At 47.2% G+C, this 24,009-nt stretch overlaps 8 protein-coding genes across 8 annotated transcripts; 4 read left to right on the forward strand and 4 right to left on the reverse strand.

The window, feature by feature from the left end:
* Positions 1-535: 535 nt before the first annotated feature.
* BHQ10_003179 (uncharacterized protein) lies at positions 536-1,266 on the reverse strand (the record flags this gene model as incomplete). The annotated part of the gene is made up of 2 exons (XM_040875406.1): positions 536-690; positions 786-1,266. The coding sequence occupies 2 exons, from the start codon at positions 1,264-1,266 to the stop codon at positions 536-538; spliced, it is 636 nt and encodes a 211-aa protein (XP_040731683.1).
* Positions 1,267-3,032: 1,766 nt separating this feature from the next.
* BHQ10_003180 (uncharacterized protein) lies at positions 3,033-3,786 on the reverse strand (the record flags this gene model as incomplete). Its single annotated transcript, XM_040875408.1, has 2 exons — positions 3,033-3,195; positions 3,254-3,786. 2 exons carry the CDS (start codon positions 3,784-3,786, stop codon positions 3,033-3,035), a joined length of 696 nt encoding a protein of 231 aa, XP_040731684.1.
* Positions 3,787-4,514: 728 nt separating this feature from the next.
* On the forward strand, positions 4,515-5,449 carry BHQ10_003181 (uncharacterized protein; the record flags this gene model as incomplete). Its single annotated transcript, XM_040875409.1, has 3 exons — positions 4,515-4,893; positions 4,951-5,152; positions 5,209-5,449. The coding sequence occupies 3 exons, from the start codon at positions 4,515-4,517 to the stop codon at positions 5,447-5,449; spliced, it is 822 nt and encodes a 273-aa protein (XP_040731685.1).
* Positions 5,450-5,600: 151 nt separating this feature from the next.
* Positions 5,601-6,422, reverse strand: BHQ10_003182 (uncharacterized protein; the record flags this gene model as incomplete). Its single annotated transcript, XM_040875410.1, has 1 exon — positions 5,601-6,422. One exon carries the CDS (start codon positions 6,420-6,422, stop codon positions 5,601-5,603), a length of 822 nt encoding a protein of 273 aa, XP_040731686.1.
* A 1,605-nt stretch (positions 6,423-8,027) lies between these two features.
* Positions 8,028-11,093, forward strand: BHQ10_003183 (uncharacterized protein; the record flags this gene model as incomplete). The annotated part of the gene is made up of 2 exons (XM_040875411.1): positions 8,028-10,885; positions 10,934-11,093. The coding sequence occupies 2 exons, from the start codon at positions 8,028-8,030 to the stop codon at positions 11,091-11,093; spliced, it is 3,018 nt and encodes a 1,005-aa protein (XP_040731687.1).
* A 1,331-nt stretch (positions 11,094-12,424) lies between these two features.
* BHQ10_003184 (uncharacterized protein) lies at positions 12,425-13,450 on the forward strand (the record flags this gene model as incomplete). The annotated part of the gene is made up of 3 exons (XM_040875412.1): positions 12,425-12,731; positions 12,812-12,931; positions 12,981-13,450. The coding sequence occupies 3 exons, from the start codon at positions 12,425-12,427 to the stop codon at positions 13,448-13,450; spliced, it is 897 nt and encodes a 298-aa protein (XP_040731688.1).
* Positions 13,451-13,549: 99 nt separating this feature from the next.
* Positions 13,550-18,269, reverse strand: BHQ10_003185 (uncharacterized protein; the record flags this gene model as incomplete). The annotated part of the gene is made up of 5 exons (XM_040875413.1): positions 13,550-15,925; positions 15,975-16,537; positions 16,593-16,963; positions 17,025-17,062; positions 18,003-18,269. 5 exons carry the CDS (start codon positions 18,267-18,269, stop codon positions 13,550-13,552), a joined length of 3,615 nt encoding a protein of 1,204 aa, XP_040731689.1.
* A 3,890-nt stretch (positions 18,270-22,159) lies between these two features.
* On the forward strand, positions 22,160-23,828 carry BHQ10_003186 (uncharacterized protein; the record flags this gene model as incomplete). Its single annotated transcript, XM_040875414.1, has 4 exons — positions 22,160-22,239; positions 22,397-23,097; positions 23,160-23,356; positions 23,433-23,828. 4 exons carry the CDS (start codon positions 22,160-22,162, stop codon positions 23,826-23,828), a joined length of 1,374 nt encoding a protein of 457 aa, XP_040731690.1.
* Positions 23,829-24,009: the final 181 nt, after the last annotated feature.

Raw genomic sequence — 24,009 nt, forward strand, 5'->3', positions numbered from 1 at the left:
GACACAGCGACATTATTAGTGAGCAGTTGACAGCAACCCAATGGATAAGAGAGTCCAAGATGTTCAGACGAGGTGGAAACAAATAGCGGTGGTGTTGGTATTATTAGGAGAAGGACATGCGCTGCGTTTATAGCATTTCGAAGGAATGCAGACTTTCCTGATCTTTTGTTTGCGATGGAAATCCCTTTAGTTGTTTCCAGTTCGTCCTGGAATATTGGATGATCTTCTAGTGTTGATCAAAGATCACCTCGAAAGTTGGTATATGGCGGTGGTATGATTTGAGGGGTATCGAATGATGTTGAATATCGGAGTCTAATAACCAAGACTGTAAACATACCCACCGGCCGACATTATTGTTGATTTTTTCAATATTTAACTCGAAATCCGCCGATATTCGTCTGAATCCCCATGACATGCATGCACCAAGAAAGCAAGTTGAAAATAAAATAAAATTTTAATGCCGAAATCAGCTTGCGAAAGGCATCATGATGTCTTCCGTGTTTGCGGGGAATATTGTAGTATTTCCAAAGCGGGTTTAGGCCTTTTCTTCCTGTCCGTGGAGCAAAGTGAACACAGGAGCAGGGAGTTTGTCTCTTCCCTTGAGGAAGTCGAGTTCGAGAATGAAGACGAATCCAAGAAGGCTACCTCCAAGCTTGGTGACGAGATTGCCGGCTGCGGCAGCAGAGCCTCCTATTGATTGAGACTCCGTTAGCGATTGGACTAGACACGAAGCAAATCTCCGAACGGGAGAGTGCATCACTGCATAATGAGGGGTAATTACATACCAGTTGCAATAATATCATCGACAACCAAGACTTTCTGGCCCTTCTTCACCGCGTCTGCCTGCATCTGGAAAAAGTCCTCGCCATACTCCTTCTGAAACGACTCGGTCTCACAAGGACCAGGCAACTTGCCTCGCTTGCGCACCGGGACGAAGCCAGCGCCCAGTCTCAACGCGAGACTAGGTCCAAACAAGAAACCGCGGGCATCCAGGCCAACGATAACGTCGGGCTTCTCATTGTATGTCTCGAGAATGTGCAGCTCAAGCGACCGGAGGAGGGCTTCGTGGAGGGTCGGGTCGGCGAAGAGCGGCAGGATATCTTCGAAGAGAATGCCTGGTTCAGGAAAATCGGGAAATTGACGAAGAGCAGCTCGAAGTCTTATCTTAAGACTGGCGAGTTCGGTGGTGCGGGGGGGATGGGTGGTGGCGTGTCCGGACTCTTTGGCGGTGGTGGAGGCATCCTGTGCAGTGTTCTGCTGGGACATGCTGAGAGGAAGCGGGAGCACGACGAAAAAAGAAAAGGGGGGAGGGGGAGTATTTGAAGGGACAGAGAGAGGAAAGAAAAATATACGGGGCAGGACTAGGGTGGCAGGAGAGATAGCGAGAGGCGATAGGAGAGGAGGGGAAGATTCTACAGAAAAAAAATCAAAGGTGTTCTAAATTTTTTTTCCGCGTTAGTCGGTGATCTGATCCGATGTATGGATGTATGTAATTAATTTTAGCATCAGTACTTGAAACCATGTACACTACAATACAGTAATATTCCTATACTTTTATAATGTTTTTTTATAACAAATTCAAACAGTTTGAGAAATAATTTGACAATTATGTCGCGAATGGACAATGTTATTGTATGCCTTCATCTCATCTTATAAGCTGTATTATGTTTGTTCTAGACGTGCGTAAGAAACGGTACTGTTCCGGAGCGAGCCAACAGTACGTACAGAATGGATCGTACACACCGCATCAACATGAAGCACGCCATTCAGCTGCGACAGACTGGCTGTTACAACTCTTAATACTCACAATACGACAATGCGACATAGTAGTAACATACGCATCCACCGGCAGTTCCAGGCCAGTTCTTCAAACAGTCTCGACTTTCTCTTGCACGTCTCATTGCGTGTCTCTCTGACTCGACACTGTGTACCAGCTTAAAAGTGAAAATATAAAAGGTCGAGCCAGAACAACTGTTGTCGCTGTCGACCAAGAGACAGGACTAGACCAGCTTAGTCTGTCCATTAGTCAAATCGATCAGTCCATCAGGGAGCGGCCACCATTGACACTACTATCCACCAGAGAGCCCCGCCCTAAATCAGCCACGATTTACGTTGCCCCTCAATGATAGCTGATAGGGACTCTCTGACCAGAAAAAGAATGTCACAAACCCGGGTTTGCGCATGCAAATCAGGTATCGCAGACGCAGCCAGTATCTTTGACACAGACCGCGAGATTGCCGATCATTGGACAGGACGTCTTTATAGCTTCATCTGATGCCTGCTCCGTCTAGGTCTGTTCCCACATCGGCCGGACCGTTGTCCGGGTCGGCATGTGAAGGTTCTATGGCAAGTGGACATTGGACTGATGAGCGAATGGACACMCCCGACTCTATCATTTGCTGGAGTCCGTTAGACTGATGCTACCTATCTACCTTAGTATGATAGCCATGAAACACCCTCACCTAGGTGCCCAACTTAAGTACCGACTGTGAGTCATCGACCCGAGCCGGGAAATTCTAGATTTTAGGGTTTGTCGCGGTTGGCGCAGCTCTTATAGACATCCATGGATTAATTACGCGACGTAGGGCCCTGAAGGGTGGGGATCTGTGAGACACATTGAGCAGGGGTTCAGTATGGTGTCACAGATTCATTATGCTTAGGGTGCGGTGGCCTGAGATCAATCATACGGTCTGTATCTGGTCCGTGGGTACCCGGGTACCTGTACTCCGTATGCAGCAGGCATATCATATATGCACTCGATTAGCAAGTCATTTCATTGTTGTTGCCACTGCAAGTGGAAAGTAAAGTATCATGGCCGATAGTTCACTGGTTGCCTCAAGGCCTGAGGCAAAAGTATCCGCACCTTACCCCTTTGGCTGCTCACGTAAGACAAGGCGTTTTGTACAACTAACATTTAGCATGTTCTACACAACCTCTGATACTATCGCAATTTCAAGATTCCAGGTACTTCATTCTTGTAGTACAGCATTCTAGCCTGACATGACTTCTACCCTTTCAGCACATTCTAGCATTTACTTGAACTCAACATAACCCTTGCCCTTCACGAATGTTGCGTGCCAGGGAATCTTTTCCTCTTGCTTGGCCAACAGGGCATAGAATTCTCCGTGGGCAGGTCCATCGACCGCCATGCCCTTGAATTTGCCGTCGTCGTGGCGCTCATCAGCGTAGAAGAATCTATCGATACATGTCAGCAGCAGCCAAATCAAGCATCAGTCAGAGGAACCAGTCTTACCGAATTCCGCGGGCGGCGTACGTTATATCAGCAACACCCACCCAGAACGAAGAAGCAGACTTGCCAATACCCAAGTTCAGCATCAACGGGACAGGGATGATGTTGGTACCCATGGCGTTACCAGTATAGATAAAAGTCTTCTTGGTTTCCTTGGGCAGAGTCTCCCAAGCAGAGAGAGCCTGCTGTGCTGCAACATAGGGACTAACAGTGTTGACGATCAAGTCACTGGCAACTCGCTCGGATGGAATCGACAGAGCAGAGTCCTGAATTGGGGGAGGAGTGAGGGTCGCGGCGTTGTATATGACGACGCTAGGAGCGGTGCCAAACTCAGCCTTGACAGCGTCAAACGCAGGTGCGATGGACTGTGGATCGGTAAAGTCTGCTTTGATCGAAAGGTAGCCTTTCTCGTTGATCTTGCCCTCCCCCTTCCGAGATGCAACAGCCACCTTGTAGCCTTGACTGGCGAAGTTTTCAGCGACGGAGGAACCGATTCGGGGACCGACTCCGAGAATTAGAATGACAGGAGTTGCCATTGTGACTTTCGATTGAGAGAATAAGGATCTGATCTTGTTTGTGGATTTCGTTATGATCGAAGGAGCCATCTTGAAGTTTGATTTGGAGTGAAATGATGCCCCTTTATACCACGAAGACTACATACTGGTCACGAAATCTCGGCGTAATTCAGACATCAGTCCGAGGATTGGTAATCGATCGCAACACATCCTTTTCTCTGTATAATCATGAACGACCATTCATGAAGAAATTAGGGCTACTGTATCCAAGATGGACCCACAAACCGCGCGGGTGGATCATTTTGTTGTCGAGAAAGCTCGCTGATTGGCCGACTCTACCACCTCATGCTCCATCTCGTGCGGTGCAACTACTAATTAATGAATCTGGATCATTGAAAGGTGATGGCTTCCATGAGTGATTTCACGATTTGAGTAAAGAATGAAAGGTAAACACGGTCATCTCGGTGCTGGATTTGTCAGCCCGGTCTGAATTCATACAGCTAAGCATCTAGGACGCTTTCTTAAGCAAACGTTCCCCTCTTTTATCCCAGACTTGTCAGAAAGTCCAGATATAGTGCGCAATGCTCCCAATATCCTCACTAAACTGGTCAAAGTACTTTTCTGTACTCCTTTTGAGCCTGTCTATACCAATTCTTTATCGCACTGCCCAGTCGTACACGACCATCTGGCACCTAGAACCTGCAATTCACAAACTCAACAATTCACAGCAAAACCGTCCTATACAGACAATGACATCCAAACGCATGCCGGTATACTTTCTTGGTATCGGCGGACCCAACTTCATGGAAGATAAACAACATCCAGCATATCACAAACTAGCCGAAACCGGTCTGGAAATTACACAAAAAGTCCAGCCTAAAGCTGTAGTCGTATTCTCAGCGCACTGGAAAGGAGGTCCTAGTACAATCCAGATTAATGTTGTCGAAAAGACGGACTTGATCTATGACTTTTATGGGTTTCCGCCGCATTACTATGAGTATGACTACCCGAATAGAGGGAGTATGGAAGTTGCGTCGAGGGTTATAGAGAAACTTTCTACGAAAGGTATTGATGTCGAGCCGGTGAAGAGAGGTCTTGACCATGGAGTATGGGTTGGATTTCTGGCTGGTATGATATGGTAACTCGATCAAAAAAGGGATAGGCGAATGCTGACTTCTGGAAAAGCCTTTGATCCAAAAAAGAACCCATTGAACGTGCCGATCGTAGAAGTCTCGATATTTGGCAGCGAGGATTCAGACCAGCACTACCGCATGGGAGAGGCACTTCAAAGTCTTCGAGATGAAGGCATCTTGATTGTCGGTGCGGGCATGGCTGTTCACAACCTTCGCGATTACCGGGCTACTTTGGCATCGGGCAAGACCATGCCGTAAGCACCTTCTACATCTTCGTAAACAAACGCTTCTAACAATTGGCTTTCTTCAGGTACGCCTATACCTTCGACGAAGCTCTTAAAGAAGTCACTACCGCCCCTCCAGAAGCACGACGATCGAAGATGGAGGAATTGATGAAACAGCCTGCTGCTCGAGAGGCTCATCCCACTTTTGAGCATATCTTGCCTCTGCATGTCGCTGCTGGTGCGGCTGGGGATGATGTCGGGGAACGACTGTGGACTCTTCCGGAGAGGAGTTTGAGTTGGGCTCAGTATCGATTTGGAAGTGTCTAGTCTACTAGTGCGCGTTCTTGACCTTTTGAATTCTCATTACACCATTTGGCTGGGAGGAACGTCATTTTGTAGATAATCATACATCGTCTATCATGTCAAAGAGGTCTTTTGAGTAGCAACATAAGACTATAATAAGCTTGATACGGATTACCTAGGATTCAGGAATATGCTTCCTCACCACACTTTGCACCCACTTCTCCGGCATGCCCAACTCCAAGGACTCCGTAATCGCCCTATTCATCCTACCTACATACTCAAACTTCGGAGCTCCAACCGTAACTCTCTTTTCATCCACATAAACCAAGGCCGTAATATCATGCTCTTCATTCGCCGCTTCTTCCGAAACAAGCCACTTTGTAACTTTCGCGGGGACGTACCACTTATTATAGGCACCATGTTCCTGTTCTCGGGGCCTGATAGCAATAGGAATTCTATCGCCGTATTGCGATACTGGCGCTGAATGATCGACGCCCTCATAGCCGTCGAGGAGATATTCATCTTCCGGTGTCATTTCATACAATACGCCGAACACAACATCATTCTCTTCTTCTTCTTCTGCCTGTTCTGTTCCCGCAGAAGAAGATACTGATACCAGCTCTCCATGACTAATCTGCCTACCAACCCTCCACTCCTTTGGAGGCACAACATTAGCATACCCCCTCTCACAAATCAGCCATCGCCACCGCTCAATCCGTGCAATGGCCAGTGGCCGACCCGACGTTGACGGATCATGTTCACATCTCAGACGCATTTGCGTGGGTGACAGGTTTGAGCCATAGGCGAAATAGAATATTCTTGTTTCTTTAAATGATGGAGAAGCACTGTGCGTATTTTTGATAAGGTTGGATCTGTCGCTGGCTTGTTGTTGGAGGATGGCATCGTTGTGGTCGACGAGGCGATTGGTGGTTGAGTCTTCGGCTATGGCGTCTTGGGCGACGATGGGTTTGTGATGTGGTGGGGAGAACGAGGACATGATGTCTTTGTCTCCCTGTTTTTTGATCTTTTTTAAAGTGGTTCCTTTGTTATTTTGATTTTGGATTATGATGATGCAACTCTGAAGTGGTCAGCATATTTCTATCAAGGTGGCTGCTGATGACTTGATCGACATAAACCTACCCCACCATCGAATTGCGTGCTAGGAACGTTGCAATGGTTGAAATATATAGGAGTGGATACATTTTCTTTTTCTACTGCTTTTCAGCTAATACGTATGATGACTCGGTCAGCGTCTTGTCTCTATCCGAGACATCGCACCACTGCTCTGTGATGTTGACGTAGATGGTGCCTGCCAGGAACCAACCTTGGTACTCAAGTCGGTAGGACAAGCTGACAAAGACTTTATGTAAGAATATTTAGGATATGATCTACCTAGTGAAGTTTATTCTCAGTGTCTTTTTCTGGGATACTCCACTCAGAATGAACCATACGACTTCATCGAATCCTATTCCACTGACATCAAAACACCTTGACCAATGTAACAACGATTTCTTCCTTTCATTTGAATAAAGTCTCAAATTCGCCAAAATCTGCAAATCTAGTGAAGACTTAGCTATAACACGCCAATGTGTCACGTGGTGATTCTAGCCCTAATCCTACATTTGAAAATTCGAGGAGGGGCATACTCTTAAACTTGCTGTAGCTAGAAGCATCATTCAATACTTTCCGGTTCTAAATGTACTCTAGAGACTCCTCGAAGCACCCAGTGATGTAACGTTTTGGCGGCTTTCGAGGAGGAAAAGTAGCCTCAGAAAGCACCCAATAATTAGATCTATTTTGCCAACAGCATCGGTGATCGAATTCATTGATATCCGCTCTTGGTAGATCGAATTTAAACGACAGCGCACCTAAGCCATGCCCCTAGAATAGATGCCGTTTACCGACTGTTTGTACGCCTTGATAACAAAGACTATAAGCTTGAAAAACATGGGAAAATCCCATGGTCTGCCAAAGAAAGTCTCTCAGTTCTCTTTCGTTAATGACAATATGTTGGGACATTGGCTCAGTCTACATCTTACCATATTGGGTCATCTAGTTAGCGCGCAGCTTTTTGGTCTGGTTGGTTACCCCAACACAATATGACCAGGGTCCGGGTTCTCTTCCACATCCAAAGGCCAGGACTCTGATCCCTGATCGTCCTGATGTTCCTGAAGTTCTGTCTACCATTTTTGCGGCTGATTTTCTATTTTCAGGTTAGGAGATAATCAGCATTGTATCCAATTTGTCATGCAATTGGTCCGTTGGTTTTCGAGACTAGATGTGGTCTAGTTTCTTCAATACCTAAATACTGCTGATAGGCTAAACGGTAGCCGCTGAGACAAGGTACACCTTAACAATTCCCAAGCTACCTCTGCTCCCAACCCTACATAGCGCTGCGCGACCATATCAACGCCTTCAGGCGGCAAGCCAGGGCGCTCCCCAGCGGAAGACCAATTTTCTAGCCACGTCTGGTCGTCGCGAAGTCCTCGATCGCCGGCGAGAAGGGATTCGAACGTGAGCGCAACAACCCCCCGCTCGATTGGTGGATCGCTAGATAGCGCCTCTCACAGGCGAAAGACCATGGCAACAGAGTCGGGTCAAAATGGTGGGCAACCTAATAGAGACAATCCATGAAGCTGTATTGACGACTCTGGAAGCTATATCTACACTCCTACAACCGGCAATATTACGGGCCGAGCTTCTTGCTCACACCGCAATCTATACGACCTCGCAGAAGCCGCCCACATCCCAAGACATACCTCCCGTCACTCTCACCACTGTCCTCGATGTCGAGCCCTCAGCCTTTAAAGACTACCTCAGTCAGGTTGGACCCCTGTTTGACGCTTTCCAACGCACAAAGCTCGAGTCCGAAGACAGCGGCAAACAAATGTTGCATCAAGACATCTCCACCGCCAAAAACGACGAGCTTGCACCATACAGAAAGCGGAAGACCAGCATTTTGAAGCGCGACCAGCTTTTGCCTACACCGCTGTCTATGATTCCCTCTGTGTATTTCGATGAAAACTTTCACCTCGAGAATCCACGTACTTTTGATGTTGTTAGTGAGTATGCGGGGGTTATAAGGCAGCCGTTTTCCACCACCGGAGATCGTGACAGCACTGCTGCAAATAGTACCCCGCAATCTAGTGGGAAGGCGCTTATTACCAATACCATGTTACTGGAGAAGCTATCATGGTATATGGACACTGTAGAGATTTATCTGATACGTTCGATTTCGCAAGCGTCAGCCTCTTTTTTCGCCGCGCTTCACTCTCTACGTGGACTCCAGGCTGCGTTCGCCGACTCTAGCGCAAAGATCAAGAAGCTTAGGGAGGACCTCGTATATCTCGATGAAGAGATAGTAGTGCGCGGTTTTGAGATTATTAGTATAAAGCGAAGACGGGATAATCTAAGAAAGCTGGGCGATGCTATTAAACAGCTTCAATATGTCCTCAGCAGCGCTAGTTCCTGCGAGGAACTCCTAAACTCTGGGCAGCTGGAGATGGCTTTACAAAGCATCTCGTACGTCGAACAGCTTGCATCTGGAACACTAGATCCGAAAATTGGTGGCCAGTTCTATTGGCTTCTACCGAACCCATCCATTAGACTTACCGATCTACGCCAACTACAAGTTCTTGGAGGACTGTTCAGAGACATCAACCAGCTTCGCCTACGGATCGGAAAAGGTTATGAAGCCCGATTGCTGGATATCCTTTTGGGCGACCTGCGCCGACATATATCAGGCGTATCTCCGAGAGACATTTTGGCGCGCTGGGCTGATATCGCAAAGCGCACACGGGGCGCAACGGATGCCTCCCCATCGACACGCACGTCCGTGACGATTGCAGAAAAGCTGCGCGAAGAACTCGTCCCTGTCCTGCTGGGACTTGGCCAGTCGCAGTATCTAGCTGCCGCAAGCACCACATTTCGCGAAGCTGTCATCCGAGAGATGAAGTCTCTTATCCGTCAGCACCTGCCGAGTTCTACTGACGACGATAATGAGTCTGTCACGTCTGCGTCCACGCGGCCAAGCGGTCGACGTCCGACCCAGCAGGAAAAGTCGAGCATTCTGTCTCGCAATTTGCGTGCTCTCAGTCCTGAGGACGCTGAAGCGTTTTTTGTCAAGGTCTATTGCGGAATAGGCGAAGCATTACGGAGGCTTAGTGTACAGGTCAAGGTTCTCCTCGATTTTACGAGCGGCATGAAGGAGACTCCAAAAAATGTACTCACGCCCGTCCAAAGCCAGGGAAGCACAGGCAATCTAGCGGTCCATCCACCCAGCCTTTCGATGGAATGTAATCCGCAGGAAGAGATGACTCAAGCCCTTGACATGTCAAGCCTCCTCGAACAGGCAGTAGACAAGACACAATCAGAGTTGACAAAGGTGCTGCGAGTCAGAACTGAGCAAACGGTTCGCCTTGGATTAACTGATTTTCTAAGCTACTTCACGCTAAATCGCCTGTTCGTGAATGAATGCGAGGCAGTCTCTGGAAACTCTGGAGTGGCGCTCAAAGGAGTCGTAAACAACCAACTTCATGACTTTATCCCGCTTCTGCACGAAGTGGAAAAGCAAAAGCTGGTGCAAAAGATGGAGTCTGAGAAGTGGGAGCGCATCGATTTCAAGCCCCAGGACGCATTGGCCCTGGCGCACATTGTCCAGTCTATAATCACTGATCCTCCGGCATGGCTCGATTACACGGACGCTAGTATCATCGGCCTAGAAGCAGGTGAACGCAATTTGCAGCTAAACCGCACCCCTGCGGAGCCTACGAGTGTTGCTCAGCAAAACAAGAAAGACTCGCCACTGGCAGTCATTGAGGAGGAGAAGTTTACGCTTGTCGATTCGGCAGCATTTGCGCTTCGCGGCATAGAGAAGTACACAATCCTCCTGGCATCGATTCCCGGCATGGCTAACGAGATTTCGACGGCCTTACTTGACTATCTCAAACTTTATAATTCTTGCACACAACAGCTCATTCTCGGTGCCGGTGCTAAGATAACAGCTGGGCTGACCAATATCAATACCAAGCACCTTGCCCTTGCCTCGCAGTCTCTGTCCTTCTTCATTGCTCTGATACCCTACGTGCGCGAGTGTGTCCGGCGTCGACTATCTATCACAGCCTCCGGCATGGCAGAATATGACCGGCTGAAGTACTTATTGCAAGACCATCGGTCCTCTATCCACAACAAACTCATCGACATAATGAGATCTCACGCAACCCTTTACATCAGACAGATGGAGAAGATCAAGTGGGACGATGAAGACGAGGTACAGAGGAATGTTAGTCCACACATGGAGACGCTCACGAAAGAGGTGCTCACACTACAACGAGTGCTGAGCAAGTACTTGCCGGCGTTGAGCGTAAGAATGATCGTTGGACGGGTCTTTGTGAGCTACAAGGAGCAATGGAGCAAAGCTTTCAATGGTGCGACGGTACGGACCGAGGCCGGGAGAGCGAGGTGAGCACCCCCTCGAGAACATTTTGTTGCTAGCTAACCAATATGCAGGCTTCTGCGAGACGCGGAGCTGCTCGAAGGAAAGCTCGACAAGATTGACGGCGCAGAACAACTCGGATTTCACGTGATCAATATTGTCAAGGCGAAGCAAATTCCATCCCGGCCAAAAGCCAGCAGGAACATGCCATCCGGCGATAGCATGCCCGCATGAGTTCTCGCTGCTGTCAATCAAGCTTCTAGTCCGAAAACACGGTGGGAGAGGCGAAAGGTACTGGGTGAGGCTGAAACGGTGTACCGACGGCATTTTATGATATCACTGTGTGCTTGTGGCGTTCGCTGGGGAATCCAAGCATATTGGGCAATTGACTGAGTGAATATAGACTTGAGGCTGTTTTGTTCAGGAAAGTAGGAGCAAGGACCCACCTCAGAATCTGTGAACCTGATACAACCTGCGCTACAATCCGAGGGGAGAGTCTTACGATAGACAGAATAGGCAAGCTCAGTTATGAACATACAGAATATAAAAGCCTTTCAATTCGCTGGTTTTCATGAACTACTAATCATTAAATTGAGCGTGTATATAGCAGGTCACTGAAATGATAGAAGACGTTGTTCCGTCTCCAAATGCCCACTTGAGGGATTAATAATGCGCAGGAGGTTAAAGTGTCGATTAAAATACTTCTTTAATGTATACTAGTGGAGAATGTCTCCAAGGGGCATGCGGCACAGGCCTCGTGTCCCCTCTGACTCAGCCTCAAAAAACCCAACATAATAGCGCATCATTTCGCTGGGCTATATGGATGTGTAGACTTCGATCATCCGTTCATAGGACCGTACAAACAATCATACAAGACTTCTTTCAGTGATTGCAGCCCCTCTCCACTTTCCTATTTCTAGGAAAAGCCCTTGGTCGACACCTTCAGCTCTTCCTTGATGAACTTCTCAACTTCTTACCCAGCTTGTAGCTGCACTTCTGCTTGAATCGCCGATATGAAAACAACAAGTAAAGGTCAGTGTTTTTTGGAGTAAGCACGGGCCTCATTATTCATGTACCCTGGTATAGCTAGTGGACATATGGGGGTCAGATTTGGCGGGATGTAACGTGCGTTACGAGTACCTAACCATCCATCACACTCGGATGAGTTTTACGATTGATAAACAAATCGCCATCTCCAATAGTACTTTTTAGTCTAAAGTAAAATGCACTACGTGGATTAGATTCCGCCATTAATCTGCGATTTCATATTCTACATAGGCAGGTGGTTAATCAGCACACGTGCAGTTATCCACATAGATTAAATCAAGCATTTTGGATCTCCAACGGTTACACGCGGTATTAGTAGTCGATTTGATCCTAAGTGGGGTAACGAATTGCTAATAATTAATCACTCCTCATTATTAATCGACGATATTTAAGTTAGTTGGTTACCTAGTTGCCTACTTACCTACTTATAGCCCAGGTATCCCTTCGTACTTTGACCGAGAAAATTTCCATTGAACAAGTTTTGCGATATTAGATACCTTCAGCTCATTGAGTTCACTATGCCGCAACAATTTCAGCAACACCAGCTTCCCGACGGACGCAATCTAGATTATTGTGTGAGTGGTCCCGAAGATGGATTTCCACTAGTGTTCATCCACGGCACGCCTGGAGCAGGTATACCAATTCCAAATCTTGTCGATGCCTGCGCAAGGAAAGGAATCAAAGTTATCACGTTCTCGCGAGCTGGTTACGGAGGCTCAACGAGGAAGAAAGGCCGACAAGTCGTCGATAGTGTAGCTGATATCAAGTCCCTAATTGATCACTTGGGAGTCAAGAAGTGTCTTGTCGGTGGATGGAGTGGAGGTGGTACGTTACCTAGCTTACCTACCTTATCTAAGTCAGATTGAGGTGGAAAAAAGAAACATGCTGACATTGAAACCTTCAAGGTCCCTCCACTCTTGCTTGTGCAGCGCGATTACATGAATGTCTGGCTGCTGTATCCTTCGCTGGCGTAGCGCCTTATAATGTCGAAGGACTGGATTGGCTCGCCGGACAAGGCGAGGATAGTAAGTAGTCTTTGTGCCAGTTTCTTAAAACAGAATGCTAACAACACAGACATCGACGAATTCAACAAAGCACTCGAAGGTGAAACCCAACTCCGCGAATTCTGCGACGGTCATCGCAAGGAATATCTCGCCTCCGAATTGGACGGAGTCATGGAAGTAATGTCCACTTTACTCCCGCCATGCGACAATGCCACTCTACTCCAAAACAAAGACACAATCGGTCAGCAAATGGTCGATTCATTCCATGAAGGTCTCAGAATCAGCTCCGACGGCTGGATTGACGATGACTTGGAGTTTTTCCAGCCCTGGGGATTTGAATTGAGTGAAGTTCGTGTGCCTTTGTTGCTGTTGCAGGGTACGGAGGATAAAATGGTCCCCTTTGCGCATGGGAAATGGCTTGCCGAACATTTGCCGCAGGATAAAGTCAAGGTCCATCTTCTCGAAGGGCATGGGCATATCTCGCTCTTTGATGGGATTGATGGGATCATAGATGAGCTTGTAGCAGCGGCGAATCTATAGATCATATGTTTGGGTAGATGTACTTATCGAAAATGTTTTATAATAATGGTATTCTTAACTATGTACATTGAAAAAATCAATAATCCCCTCTGACAACTCTTATATTATATACAAATTCCCAATCGGGACATCCTGACTCTTTACAAAATATCTCCTTCTAATCCCCAACCCGGTAGAATTCCTCAAGAACTCGTATGTCTCTTCCCCACCACCAACCATGATCATACTAATAGGCTCTCGTCGCGGCAGCCCGCTTGAAGTCATTTGTATTTCGTCCAAGTGTGGCCTGACAAGCATACTCTCCGAAGCTAGTGCTGCTCTGGCTTGCATTTGGTTCGGGTTTGTGGATGTGAATGGCCGCTGATAATATCGTTCTTCGTAAAAGTTCTGTTCGTCGCTAGCTTGCAAGCCTTCAACATCTTGATATAAGGGAGAAACCGAATCTGCGTCGTGTTCAGGATATGACACAACAATAACAAGTTGCAGACGATTATTATTGTTACTGCTTCCCGAGTTAGGATAGCCCGGGATATTCTTCAGTTTCTCGGCGAACGAACAGCCTCCACGCTTGACTACCAGCACTTGGTATTCGCGCGGCACGTTTACCGGTAAACGGTGATCGCAGAGCTCATCGGTCAAGTATATTTTTGACCATGTCAGGCGTGTTGTCGATGGTTTACCGTTGTGCGAAAATACGGCTGCGTCTGTAACATCAGGTAAAGGAGCTGAACCTGCTCCAATGGAGTTGATGGCTGGAAGTACCAGCCGAGTAGTAGGTGCATTATTAGATGTCTTCTTCTTGAACAAAGAGCTCTGCACGCCTCCATAGTATCCGCTTTCACTGTCATCGTCTAGGTCGCTACTGGTATCATCGCTCAGCATAGTAGAGATATGATCCATCAATGCGGATAACGCTGTTCGTACGCTCGATGCCGGGGATATTCGTCCCTTCAAAAGCGTTTCGTCGTCAGAAAGCGTGGGTGATTCTTGCCGAATAATAGCTGTGTCTTGTTTGTAGCTTTGATGGCGAGATGATTCTGTATGATTCTTGTTCTTTGCCTTTGTTGATTCTGGTTCGACATCAATGACGATGTCCAGCATAATTGAATCGCGCACACGTGAAAAATGCGGATCATTCGGACTCAACACATCAAACACAATTTCACGTGACAGGTACACCTTTTCATCTCTGCCAAGCGGTACATTGTTGATCACTTGAATTCGGAACAAGTCCGTGTAGAATCCGGAGGAGCCATGATCAACACCCAGAGGCATATCCTGAACCATGCCAAGCCGCATGCCCCCAATTGATTTGAGTAGAATACCGTCCCGTACTCTTTCCATGGACCCCGAGCCAATGATCATGCTTGGCAATTTCGGGAAAGAAATGTCGAGAGTGGGTCGTATCGACATCGGAGAGCTCATTGCATTATAAGGTACAAGCTCAGAAGGTAGAGTCCAGGGGTAAAATGTATAATTCGACGGTGAAAACAGATCAGAAACAGTCACGCCTGGATGGTCATTTGCAAAGTCAAATAGGGCACCGCCAGCTTCGCTTCTACCCGGCATAAGATGCAAACGCGCGAGACTCGACGCGTGAAAAATGTCCGGCCGCGCTGCAGTGGCAGAGAAGCTGAATGGAGGAGATACAGGAGCAATTTCGCAAACTTCAGCGACCACATCTTCCGAATTGGAGTTAGGTGTCAAAAACAACGGTTTTGGAACGTTCTTCGGAATTATCAGTGGATGGCCTTCCGTTGTGAACACAAAAGGTGCATCCATGTTGTTCAAGGGGTGATCCGTGTCGAAAAGCAGAAACATGTACTTCGCTGTTTCTCCGAGAAAAAAGCTCTCCATGCGATCTTGTAGCTCGCCCGTGCGCACATCTTGAAGTCCTGCCCAACCACATCGTGTCCAGCAACGGCGTTTTATATCGCGTAAGACCATTTCACCGATATGGAGATACCACGGGTCTTTGGTAGCCCGGTGCAAATAGTATGTAGACTCAATAAACTCAGGACGGCCTCCCCACCATCCCAGGCCGTTGTCTATCTCCCCAGTGGCAACATTCCATCGCTCCGGTAGGGCAGAAAATCGTGTCCATAAAGCAGTAGCTAGTAAATGTATTTCGGTTGCTTCCTCGATTCTCCCCGCCAAGGTAAGGACACCAGGATAGAAAGCACTCAAGCTGTCTATCCAGAATGCTCTCGTCGCACCTGTTTGCAAATCTGCTTGCACGTAATGCGGATGTTGATAGCCATGTCCGCGATATAAATGATGCTTGATGGCATCTTGGGCGTCCTGCCAGACTTGAAAATAAAATTCAGGTGAGTGATGTGCCTCTTCCAGTGGTAGGAAATAATTGTCCATGATGGTCCAAGGGCTGCTAGTGTCGAATTCGGGTGGTTCTCCAGTCGACAAAAGAACATATGCTTTGAAAGCATATTCGAAAAAGCTGTCAATCCCAGCTCCAATCTACAACATGTAAGTCTCAAGCTCTGAAACTTCCAAAAGAACAACTTACGCCTGTAAATGGTGCCACCCAGTTGCCCGTTTCTGCGTCGATACCGGCACCAATCAAGTCAATCTCACTTCGTCTTAGCCATACAGCCCAGAATGCCCGTTTTGCCAAGTCTTCGTAACGACCATCACCTGTCAAACGACTCAAAGTCGTAAACTCCAAAACAAGACTTCCCGCGCCCGCACTGCATGTCTCGGTGACTTCTGGTCTGGAATGATATCTCGTCGTATACTTTCTTTGGTCATCTTTTTTCTGACCAGGGTAGTCTTTGCTCAAGGGCGAATTTTCATAGAATGTAACCCCATAACGAAGATTTACTCGAGGATATGGAAGCCCTGTCGGGGTGTAAAAAGCTGGGAGCATACGGTCCGCCAGGTCGCGGGCAAGTCGAAGCAATTGTCCGTTGTAAATAAATCCATTTGACCAAACAATCCCTTTTGAGTAATTCAGTGGTGAAAAAGCGCTCTTGTCCCAAGCCTTCGCATATTGAGTAGCTTCCGCGGACGGTTTGTAACCTCGAATCGGTAAATCGCCGACTGCAAAGAGATGCGCGCTAAGCAGGCCGCCTTTGCATCATGTTAGCGTTAGACGAGATTAGATGGAAAAAGCATATCAACATACCCAGCCCTCGTATAACCGTCTCAAAAACCTGCACTTTACTATCCAAATCAAACCCACGCGCTCTCTCTCCCTGGCCCTCAGAACCCTGACTTCCATCGCCATACAATCGCACAATATCCTGTACACCATTCTCAAAATGCGACCATGCGCGGGACCCCGTGTCATTGCTCGATGCAAGGATGGCAAGAGTCGACAGACTATCAATCAGGGTCAATGAGTAATTACCGAGGACGTCATTAAGTTCAATCTTCTCGGGATGATCGCGATCGCGCGTAAGCGGGCCGCACGAAAGAGGGCGCAATTCATCTTCCGGAAATGCATATTTGATATAATTGTCGTAGCCATGGTAGAACATCTGCTCGGTTTGTAATCTATACCAATAAACGTAAGGATGTCAGCGGTTGTCGATGTACTTGTAAAAGATAGACATACCTCAAATCACGAATTTCATTCTCTTTCATGGCCTGCACCTGGACCAGCCAGAGTGCCAGCAGCAACAGACCCCATCTTAGGGATGAGGAAGATAGACCCGGTATATTCGGGCATTGGCATCGCGTGCGCATCGCCAGCAACAAGATATGTGAATCATTGGCTGACCTGTGAGAAATCTGATATGCGGCTCGCCATCAAATATGAAGAGAAAATATATAAATTTGATGAGAGGTCAATCGAACCGCATACACAAAGTTGAAATCCTGAATGCAGACTACGCAGCGTAGTTGCTTTCGTGGTCTCTAAATTAGTTGCTTCGATTTCCGGTCAAATCAATGCGTCTTGGCGGGCCGATAAGATAAGCGTGTGGACGCGGCATCACGTGTCCCATAACCCTAAGAGCAAACCAGATGGATTTGATAGACACCAAACCATCCGCTACTCTAATGCCTACACAATATTGGCTGCAGTCCCAGATAATAATACTGCGTAAGTTTGAGATGATCATTTCTAGAACTTGTTGAGTGCTGCATCAGAGATGTTACACATTCCTCCCCCGCTTACATTCAATTCCCCCCTGAATTCCCCTTCTTTCTTCAAGGAGTGTCTAATACTTGCTTACTATGCCCACCCAGAACTACGTTTGGACATCTAAAATGATTTTATGATACCTATCCAGGTATGATTATGACTAAACTATTGGTAGCTGCTAGAATCTTTGACAGATCTTAGACCACTCTCAACAAGCTAATTAAATTTGCTCACGAAACAAAGTAAACAACCTTGGAGGACAAGGAGGTCGAGAAATTTATATAAAGCTTCGACAGTACACTAATCACCACCCACAAAGATTAACCATGAGGGCAAAAAAACTTGCTGTCAAAAATCCTGATGACTCAAAGCCAATCCTCGAGTATTGGACGAGGACTCCAATAAGCTCCCAGAATGGGAATATAATCCCGTATTCGATCGTGTCACATATTCCTCCAGAGGTATTCGCAACTTGTGCCCATAAGCGGACGACTTATCATTCTTAGCATGACTCTCACCCTGCGCATTTTTGGTTCCGTTCATGGACATCATCACCGGCTCCTCGATATCACTCGAGTCTGCGGTCCTGGATCGAGTGAAGGTCGAGGATGCAATTGGAAACGTATCAAAAGCACCATCGGTGGTAGCTGTATATGTCATCATCAAATTCTGATTTGTATTGAGGACTTTGGATTTCTGGTCGTGAGCGATCATGTTGGTTGAGCCATAAGTATTTGAAAATGGCATTGATGTAGAGATGGATTTATTTCTCATCGAGTTTGAACTTCGTGGTCCGAGAGAATACATATTCCCGCTTTCTTCTCCTGCCATAAAAGGGTGCCCGTTAGCTGCCATGTCAATGTCTTTGAAATATGACATCGTGTTGATTGATGATGAAGCAGTGATAGTTGGCACCGGCAGAAGGCGATTTGTAGAAGGATCTTCAGAAGACAGCGTATTTCCAGTTGGGGGGAAAGATGGGACGTCAGTAGCTATGACAAGGTCAATTGGTGCTCTTCACAAAAGCCCCAGCATAGGAAAAATAGTTGGGAGTCTTACTATATAAAATTGTACTTTGTGATCGATCCAAGTCGGTGGCCATTGCTGCTGCTGGCACAGAATTCCATGCCCTGCCACCCAGAGAACTGTAGTACTCAGCCATGCTGCTATACGGCATAGCGTACTCTTCGATGAATTCATTCCCGAATACCGACTCTCTCTGCATTGGATCGACTCGGCCATAGTTGCCCAAATCTGACAAAGAATGCGATTTAGGATATGACATAGCGTACGTGGAAGGCGACAAGAGCAGACTTGGGGGGCCAGTATACGGATTGAATCTCCCCCCGATTGAGCCTGCGTTAGCTGAAGTTGCTAGTGAGCCTATTGCTTGATAATGAACTGCTAGAGCACTCCCCGGTGTTGGTAGCAACTGAGTTGTATCCGGCTAAACCACGGAATAAGCACAATTTGGTCATGTAGGATGAAGGAATCTTGCAACAGAATGGCATACCCTTAAGAACTGACAATCAAGAATATTAGCGGCTTTGCAATTGGTGCATGCTGCACCATCGAGAGTTTCGCCACTACATCTGATTTTTCTCCTTCGACAGCGGACACACTAATTGGATCAGATTTCTATCTTGCATAATGGTACTATTATAAGGATAAATTCATACCGCTAGTTGTATTCGACGCCGGGCCTGAGTTCGGCTCTTACTTTCCAGATCAGAGGTAGAGGTTGAATGCCTAGCAGGGCTAGTCCGTGTACTGTCTCGCTTCATACCGCGTTGTTTCCCCGTAAATGATGGGCCAGACATCTGCGGCATGACACAATGATCTCGACTTTTCACGCAGGTAGAGCCGTGGTGCATGCTGAGAGGCCTTCTCCAGTAATAGCCAGTCTTCTTTGGGGATGGTTGATGCAGCGGATATATTAGGATATCATAAAAGGAGCAATGCAGTACTGCTCAAGGGAAACGCTTCCGTAGTAGAATTTATAAGTGCAGAAACTATATAGTCAGATAGTAAAACACCCCCATGATCTGCATTAACCCCGGCAATCAGATTGATGCTTCGGAAGGTCTTTGATATGTTCTAAGGCCTTACTCACTCGACGGTACATCCGAGGTTGGTGCTAGCGCATTTCTTCTTTGAGAGTGGGAAATTATTTTTGCAGTATTGAAGAAGGCGTGGCTCGTCATACTGAAGTGGGACTAACATGCTTCTGTTTGAAGCATGGCCATCTGTGGAGCAAGTGTGCTTGCAAGATTTGTCGACTACCTAGCTAAAACATTTGGCCCAAGCTTGAAGTATCAGCCTACGACCACAGAATGATGCTCGTGTCACGAACAGAGCTCGCACTACTGTGAAGGATAAGCTGGTTTTGAAATGTTTCTTTTTCTTGTTCTCACAAAGAAAACTCCTTAAGACTGTACTAGCGCATAGTAGCGGGTATGGATAAAGCATGGCAGAGCTGGAAAAGTAGAATGAGTGGCTTCCAGAACGGCCCACCATGCCGTGTCAGACGATCAAGATGACCCTTAGACAAGCAGTCATGCCGCGATGACATGTATTATTATTGTTCAAGTGGGTCTTCAAGCGTTGAGACATGGGCGGCAAAGAGAACGGGCATTTGAAAAGCGACGAATCAGTGCTATGGTTCCCTCTAATCACAATGCACAACAGGTACACAGTCTGTACGAGGCTGCAAGTTGATCAAACAAGTCGGAGGCCGGAAGTAAAGGTAACTGGAAGTCAGGGACCAGCATGAGATGTATGTTTTGGATGCCATGCCACAAGGCTCGCCAGATAAATGATAAACGCTATGCCCTTCAAGTCACCAGTGTTGAGTCTCATTTCTAATGTCTGTAGAGCCCAGAGAAAATCCAACCCACCTTGCAAATAGAAAAGAAAAAGAAAGAGCACCAAGAAGTGGGCTGCAGACGAAATTGTATCCTTATCTAGTAAAAGGGCAATTCTTTGCGACTATGTATCCCCATCCAGGCATCGTGAAATGGCCCGCCGGCATGATCTTCTGTAAGGCAATTGTGTGGGGATATCCATGCAAGGAACCATCATTTTGAATTTCACTTTAATTTGAAATCGTCGGACTTCTAACATGGGGATATTAATCTCTCCACGTCAATCACCCAAGTGGTCATCTTCCACCGGAGATATAGGCTCCATGCTGTTGCGCAGACCGATCCCTTGGAGCCACATGAATAAAATGATTTGGTTAAAGAATGTCTAATATTCGTCCAATCAAGGAAAACCCTCTAAAATTGGCCGAATTCCGGTTACATAGATCTAACGGCCAACGTCCGAACGGGAACTGATCGTTTCTTGTCGACTTCTGGAATTTTCCATATTTTGGTGGAGTTTTGATTGGGGGCTCCGGTTTCTGTCCTTGCATTCGATGAGAGACTGTATTGCGAGGCATGAGAATCATTGTATGTTCGGAGACACTGCTAGAAAGAGTCACTGCTGATAGCGCCTCCAAGTCTCATTGGAAACGTGACTGGAGCTCCTATAGAAACGACACTATGCCGAATATGGCCCATGTTGTGAAGTCGATATGCGAGAGGAACCGCAACGAGTAACATCTACCGGGCATTGAGTGAAGAGTGAGTCTCTTGGTTGGTGATCGAGCCTGATTCATGACCAAGCTCTAATCACAACTTTACGATATCAAGCGCGCCGCAATTGTGCGATGCTGTTCTGGCCTCTGTTTGGTTGTGTTCCTCGCCCGAGTCCACCAGCGTGCAACTCGAATTTGCAGCGCAGAGCAGACCACGCGCGCAAGACAAAAGTCGATATTTGATTTGTTCGTGCTGAACCCACGATGGGTAGTCATGATATTATTCTAAAAGGAAACACTCGGCCGAAGCCATCTGTAGTGGTCAACATCAGCCCATGTCCCCGACTGAGATTTTATTGGTAACCTTATGAATTACAAATTCTCAACTATCAGCCGTGCCTTAGCTTCCAATTAGAGCCGATCGCTTTTCCTAAATTTGGCCAGAAAATGACAAGCATCATTGGACAAGGTTCACCCTTCTGCGACTGAGTGGTTCACTTGGCTGGAAGGAAAAGCCGCCGTAGAAAGGCAGTGCTCTTGCTGGTGTGTGTAACATGAAGCAGTGCTAACACGGCAAGTACACCTAAAGGACATTAAAGATGCAGAGAAGGAGCAACAACCCAGTTTGGTGAGACGTTGGGCTGTATATCGATTTCAAATAATAAGTGGAAAGGTCATGCAAGCAATGGGGAAATTCTCGAATGTGGTTTAACGCGAAAAGAGCTCGGCCAGTTGGCGCCTGTTAAATCAGGCTGCCAAGGCTCGGAAGCTGCGCGCGGAACTAGAGCTCTTGCATGGATCGACACATTCAACCTCCATCACCAATCTTCTCTGTACTTCCAACAACACATTGCAGAACTAAATATATCGGTCTCAAGCAGCACAACAGAATAAGCGCGAAATTAAATCCGAAATAAAGAAAAGCGCAAACTACTATCGCTCATTGACGTTTTCGCTCATCCTTCCTCAATTCTGCTACTGCTCGTCCCCCAACGTTGCGCCACGCTCTTGAGCATGCCGCATTATGAGTGTGTTACTTGAGACGTCTCTTGGCGACTTGGTCATTGACCTGCTAGTCGACGTCGCCCCGAAAGCCTGTGAGAAGTGAGTTTTTGAAGTCCCTCCAAACAACTATGTCTCATCCAGTTTTTCAATCACTTTGCCGCGCCTTCTTAGGCTGCGTTTGTTCTACTTGTCCGACATAAGAAAAAATCAAGTCGAGTGGCTGAACATGAACTAAGATTTTCCATTTCCCTGTTAGCTTCCTGAAGCTATGCAAAGTCAAGTACTACAACTTTTCCCCGGTGCACAGCGTGCAAAAGAATTTCACCTTCCAAACCGGTGATCCGATAGGACCAGGCTCGGCCGATAGCGATGGCGGATCTTCAATATGGGGTTTGCTGAAGGGACCTACGCACAAAACCTTCGCCGTTGATATGTCGACCAAACTGAAACATACGGAACGAGGCACCGTGAGCATGGCAACTGTACCGTCCCCAAAAGACCCAGACGAGCGCCTCGCTGGAAGTCAATTCATCATAACGTTAGGCGATAATCTCGATTACCTCGATGGCAAAGCAGCAATTTTTGGCAAGGTGGTCGAAGGATTCGATGTTTTGGAAAAGATTAATGAAGCTTTCATCGACGATAATGGGCGGCCTTTAAAGGATATTCGTATCCGACATACGGCCATTTTGGACGACCCTTACGATGATCCACCTGGCTTAGAAGTCCCGCCCGAGAGTCCGCTTCCCTCAAAGGCTCAATTGGCTACAGTGAGAATCGCTGATGATGAAGAATTGGATGAGAATATGGATGAAGAAGCTATGGAGCAGCTTCGTCGAGAGCGTGAAGCTCGGGCCCAGGCTTTGACTTTGGAGATGGTAGGCGATCTACCATTTGCCGACGTCAAGCCTCCAGAAAATGTGCTTTTCGTCTGCAAGCTTAATCCCGTCACACAAGGTAATTACCACTTATGAGAGAGGGAAAACCACGTTGTTATTGCAGCTAACCACCGCGGATAGATGAGGATCTCAACCTTATTTTCAACCGATTCGGAACCATACTTTCCTGTGAAGTGATTCGTGATAAAAAAACAGGAGATAGCTTGCAGTATGCCTTTATTGAGTTTGAGAACCAAAAAGACTGCGAGCAGGCCTATTTCAAGATGGAAGGCGTTCTAATTGATGATCACCGCATACATGTTGATTTCTCTCAAAGTGTATGTACTGTTCTTTGCCATTTTGAAGAGCCTCATTACTAATCATTACGGCGATTATAGGTGTCCAAACTTTCAGATACTTGGCGACAAGCTACAGTCCAAAAGCGGCAAGGAGGAGGGTTCGGTGGCATATCGAGTCTGGAACGAAAACGCCAGTACCGCACAGCTGACAACCGTGGCCGACCTGACCGGTACGGTATGGTCTTTGACAAAGATGAGATGCGCCGCCCACCACCAGATCGGGAGCAAAAGCCCTCGCGGCCACGGTCACACAGTCGCAGTCGCAGTCCGGACCGAAGGGCTCCTCCAAGGCATCACGATGACCAGCGGCGTGATGACCGCTACAAAGATGGGAACCGGAATCGTGATCGAGATCGAGACCGAGATCTTAAGCGTGATCGAAACAGATATTCCTCCGACAGAAGAGACTACGATAGACGACGATGACACAGTCGATGTCCTTGATGTTTGAATGATCCAAAAGTGAGAAATATGTATATAGCTTGATCAATAATGCATGCACGACTACTCGAAGCTGCCGTTAGTATGGGGCTACAAGTAATTACCAACGCCGTTTCGCTTGACATAACTCAATCAAGATATTAAGAGAAGGCCCAGGGCTGCAATATCCCCAGCCCTTGAAGCCTGAAGAA

The sequence above is a fragment of the Talaromyces amestolkiae genome (genome assembly GCF_001896365.1).
Source record: "Talaromyces amestolkiae strain CIB chromosome Unknown scaffold5.1, whole genome shotgun sequence".
In the NCBI taxonomy this organism is placed as follows: Eukaryota; Fungi; Ascomycota; class Eurotiomycetes; order Eurotiales; family Trichocomaceae; genus Talaromyces; species Talaromyces amestolkiae.